The following is a 4,746-nucleotide window of genomic DNA, read 5'->3' on the forward strand; positions in this document are numbered from 1 at the left end:
TCTCAAAAAAAAAAAAACTTAAATTAAATTAAAAAAATAAAAAATAAAAACAAACAAAAACATTGTTTTCGCCATGGCTGTGGTGCTGCCCACAACCTGCTCCCAGCATTTGAGTGCTGTGTGGGCTGGGTCATTCCTGCTTCCCCAGGTCACTCTAACTAAGGCAGGTTCTTAACTTCTCCCCTTTCCAGTTTTGTCTTTCCTGGACATCTGGTAATAAAATGTTTCGGGGTATTTTCTGAGCCAGATTGTTGCAGCCTAATGTTCGTGGACAAGTTCGTAATCAGGAGTTAAAAGATAATTCATTTCCTGGCGCAGTGTGGTGGCTCATGCCTGTAATCCCAGCATTTTGGGAGGCTGAGGCAGGAGGATCACTTGAGTCCAGGAGTTCAAGAGCAGCCTGGGCAACATAGTGAGACCCCCATCCCATCTCTATTTAAAAAATGAAGATAATTCATTTCATTAAGTTGCCCTTACACGATTAGTCAGGAATGTTGTGTTCACTTCCACTACATACCTTACGGTCTCTTTTGCTTTGCTTTTTTTCAGTCAAGTCTCTATTTATGAGGTGGACAAGCAAGACTGTCGCAAATTTTGCACTACTGGCATCGATGGAGCCATGACGATTTGGGATTTCAAGGTATTTTCTACCTAACAGAACAAGTTTTGTTTGTGTTAAAACTTTTTTTTTTTTTTTGAGAGATAGGCTCCTTCTCTGTCACCCAGGCTGGAGTACAGTGGTGCAATCATGGCTTACTGCAGCCACCAACTCCTTGCCTCCAGCACTCCTCCCACCTCAGCCTCCCAAGCAGCTGGGACAACAGGCACGTAACACCACACCCCGCTAATATTTTTACAAAACTCTTGTGAGAAGAATGTTTCTCAATTCTTGAAACAAAATGTTAAATCTAGTATACAGTTTAATGTCCTAATATAAAACATTAAACTGGAAATCTCTCTCTTATTTTTTTTTTTCTTTCTTTTTGAGACAGAGTCATGTTCTATCACCCAGGCTTCAGTGCAGTGGTGCAATATTGGCTCACTGCAACCTCTGCCTCCCGGGTTGGAGCGATTCTCCTGCCTCAGTCTCCCAAGTAATTGGGATTACAGGAGCACACTACAACACCCAGCTGTTTTTTGTATTTTTAGTACAGATGGGGTTTCACCATGTTGGCCAGGCTGGTCTTGAACTCCTGGCCTCATGTGATCTGCCCACCTTGGCCTCCCAAAGTGGTGGGATTACAGGTGTGAGCCACCACGCCCAGTCTTGGAGATCTCTCTTTTTTTTTTTTTTTTTTTGAGACAGAGTTTCATTCTTGTTTCCCAGGCTGGAGTGCAATGGCGGAATCTTGGCCCACTGCAACCTTCGCCTCCTGGGTTCAAAAGATTCTCCTGCTTCAGCCTCCCAAGTAGCTGGGATTACAGGCACGTGCCACCACGCCCAGCTAATTTTGTGTTTTTAGTAGAGATGGGGTTTCTCCATGTTGGTCATGCTGGTCTCGAACTCCCAACCTCAGGTGATCCGCCTGCCTCAGCCTCCCAAAGTGCTGGGATTACAGGCATGAGCCACCATGCCCGGCCGGAGATCTCTTTAAAACCTAGAAGTCATCTGCAGGTGAACGGCACATTCTCAGTGAACTGAAATTTTTACTTCTAGATGTCCATTTTATTCATTGAGGAAAAATGGAGTGCTATTTTGGAAACAGGCCCTATTAGACACCAGCCCAGGTTTAACTATACAGATATATATTTATGGCTGACACTAATTAATTTAGTAAACATTTACTAAGTGTCTCCTGGGTGCCATGCATGGTGCTGAGCACTGAGACTATCCAGTCTGAAGAAGCCTGTCTGGTAGAAGAGAGAAGTGGATACAGGGGCTGGGTAGGGGAGACGGCAGAGCTCGGAAGAGAAGCCAGTGCCTCTATTTTCACACAGAGGAATCTGGGGCGATGCGTGGACTGCCTGCGCTGCAGGGGAAAAGGTTGCACCTGAGCAGCATCCTGAGCTGTGATGGGTTTTGGAGGCGAGAGGACTAGGAGTTGAGAAAGCACAGGCGAGCATCGTAAGTTGCAAGCTCAGCACACCCAGGCCAACTCTGGGCTTCGGAGAGCGCACACTGCCTTTGAGACACTGCCCACGGTGTGGTCCTCCAGAAGCACGGATGAAACTAGAAAAAAGAGCTGTGGGCAGCCAGGCGTAGTGGCTCACACCTGTCATCCCAGCACCTTGGGAGGCCAAGGTGGGAGAATCGCTTGAGGCCAGGAGTTTGAGACCAATTTGGGCAACATAGCAAGACCCCATCTCTATAAAAAAAGCCCGGTGCAACCAGGCATGCTGGCCAACTCCCGTAATTCCAGCACTTTGGGAACCTGAGGCTCATTTCTCCTCCCTGCTTCCCCGTCTTGAGCACAGGAGTTCGAGACCAGCCTGGGCAACATAGTGAGACCCTGTCTCTATTTTAAATATACATGTATATGTATATTTAAAAACCAGGTGCAGTGACGCATGCCGTTAGTCCCAGCTACTTGAGAAGCTCAGGCAGGAGGATCTCTTGAGCCCAGGAGTTGGAGGCTGCAGTGAACTGTGGTCACACCACTGCACTCCAGCCTGGGGCAACAGAGCAAGACTCTATCTCAAAAAAAAACAAAACAAAACAAAAAAACACACACACACACACACACACAGGAGTGAGGAGTATGCCCACAGCCTGTGGGTGGAACAGTGGGGAAAAGGGACACCTGGCCTGCGGGAGCCAGCAGGGGGAGCCCGGGCCTGGAGTGTCTCTGCAGGGTGAGTCCTGGGAGAGCCTGTCTCAGGTGGGGCAGGGCCAGGTTCAGGGTGGGGACAGGCAGCACCTCCACTGAGGAGGAGGGAGTGTGTGATACCTACCTCGGGGAAGACCTCAGGGTGGACACTCCTCAGTGACCTGAGTGCTCTTCCCACCTTTTCCAAGACCCTCGAGTCTTCCATCCAGGGCCTCCGGATAATGTGAAGCTGAGTGAGCCTCCGCCATCCAGCATGACAGACTGTGGCCGACCGCAGCTGTGCCGTGGCACGATGGCGAGGAAGCCAGCCCCAAGGAAACACTGAAAAAACATATCACGCCAATGCCGTGTGGTTTTGTTTGAATATAAAATTGGTGAAAGTGTTGGTTTTTTAAAAGCAGTAATTTTTTTGTTTTTGTTTTTTTGCGATTTCATTCCATTCTTGACCAAAGCTTCTCTTTAAGTAGTTTATTATGGAAAATTGTCACACTAACTTAAAAGACAGGGTGAGGGAGATATGTAAATTGTCCACTAGAAAATTAAATAAAAGAACTGAATGTGGTTTTGGTTTTGTTTCCTTGCAGTATTTCAATTTTTAGTAGAAAAATATGAGTGAATTCTTCATTCAATTAGGTTTGTTTTAGGCAAAATCTTAGATCCTAGGTTTCTTAAATTGCACCATTCTATACAACCTTGAACCAAAAAGCACCATTTAGTGGGGGGTGAGAGAGAACCATTTCTGAACGTTGCAATACTTCTGCAAAGTAGGTTGTGTTGGTCTGTTTTGTGTTGCAATAAAGGAATACCTGAGACTGGGTAATTTGTTTAAGACAAAGATTTATTTGGCATACGGTTCTGCCGGCTGGACAAGAAGCACGGTGCCCGCGTCTGCTTTTGGGGAAGCCTCAGGAAGGTTTTACTCATGGAGGAAGGCGAAGGGGAAGCAGGCATGTCCCATGGCGGGAGAGGGTGCAAGAGAGAGGACCAGGCTCCTTGAAACAACCAGGTCATAGAGTGAGAACACGCTCATTCCTGCCAGGGGGCACAAAGCCATTCATTAGGGATCCGCCCCATGACCCAAACACCGGCCACCAAGCCCCACCCCAACACTGAGGATCGCATTTCAACATGAGGGACACACAGCCAAGCCCTGTCAGAGGTACACTGTTCCCATCTTGCATGTGAGCAACAGAGAAGCCCACGTCCACTGAGCAGCCAAGTCCGAATGGAAGCCTGCCCTGGGAGGCCCCGGGCCCGGTGCCCACACCACAGCAGCCCGCTGTTAGCAGCGCACCTGCCAAGGGTGTGCTGTGGGGAGGGTGCAAGGGGGCAGGAAAAGGGGAAAGGCAGCATCTTGCGTGACAGACGATTGTACCCACACTGAGCTCCTTTTGTCATGATGAGACGTGAAGTTTGACATTCCACAGCAAAGAATCTTTTTTTTTTTTTTTGAGACGGAGTCTTGCTCTGTCGGCCAGGCTGGAGTGCAATGGCCGGATCTCAGCTCACTGCAAGCTCCGCCTCCTGGGTTTATGCCATTCTCCTGCCTCAGCCTCCGGAGTAGCTGGGACTACAGGCGCCTGCCACCGTGCCCGGCTAATTTTTTGTACTTTTAGTAGAGACGGGGTTTCACCGTGTTAGCCAGGATGGTCTCGATCTCCTGACCTCGTGATCCGCCCGCCTCAGCCTCCCAAAGTGCTGGGATTACAGGCTTGAGCCACCGCGCCCGGCCCAGAGAATCTTAAGAGGTACAAGTATAAATGAAAAGCAAAATAAGTAAAGAGTAGCCAGAGCCTGGCCACATCCTTGATCTCATGGCTCCCTTCTAGAATGCTGGTAACAGTGCTTCCCGAGGCACATGATGTGCTCACGGGAAGGTAATTTTCCCTCTTGGCGACTCATGGGAAGCCCTCACTCCAAGAGGGAATCCTACCTAGCACCCGGGTGCTGGCCTCATGGCCCTGCCTGGTCCCTGTAG

General features: G+C 48.9%; 1 protein-coding gene across 1 annotated transcript in view; it reads left to right on the plus strand.

Annotated features, from left to right (window-relative positions):
- The window catches only part of ARPC1A (actin related protein 2/3 complex, subunit 1A, 41kDa), a 43,184-nt gene extending 39,852 nt beyond the window's left edge, over window positions 1-3,332 (plus strand). The window contains exons 8-9 of the mRNA XM_011943951.1: window positions 550-640; window positions 2,957-3,332. Of these exons, the coding sequence (XP_011799341.1) occupies window positions 550-640; window positions 2,957-2,995 (130 nt within the window). The 3' untranslated portion in view covers window positions 2,996-3,332. The remainder of the gene's footprint in view (window positions 1-549; window positions 641-2,956) is intronic.
- The last annotated feature ends 1,414 nt before the right edge of the window (window positions 3,333-4,746 follow it).

This window comes from Colobus angolensis, unplaced genomic scaffold, assembly GCF_000951035.1.
Source record: "Colobus angolensis palliatus isolate OR3802 unplaced genomic scaffold, Cang.pa_1.0 Scaffold222, whole genome shotgun sequence".
Taxonomy (NCBI): Eukaryota; Metazoa; Chordata; class Mammalia; order Primates; family Cercopithecidae; genus Colobus; species Colobus angolensis.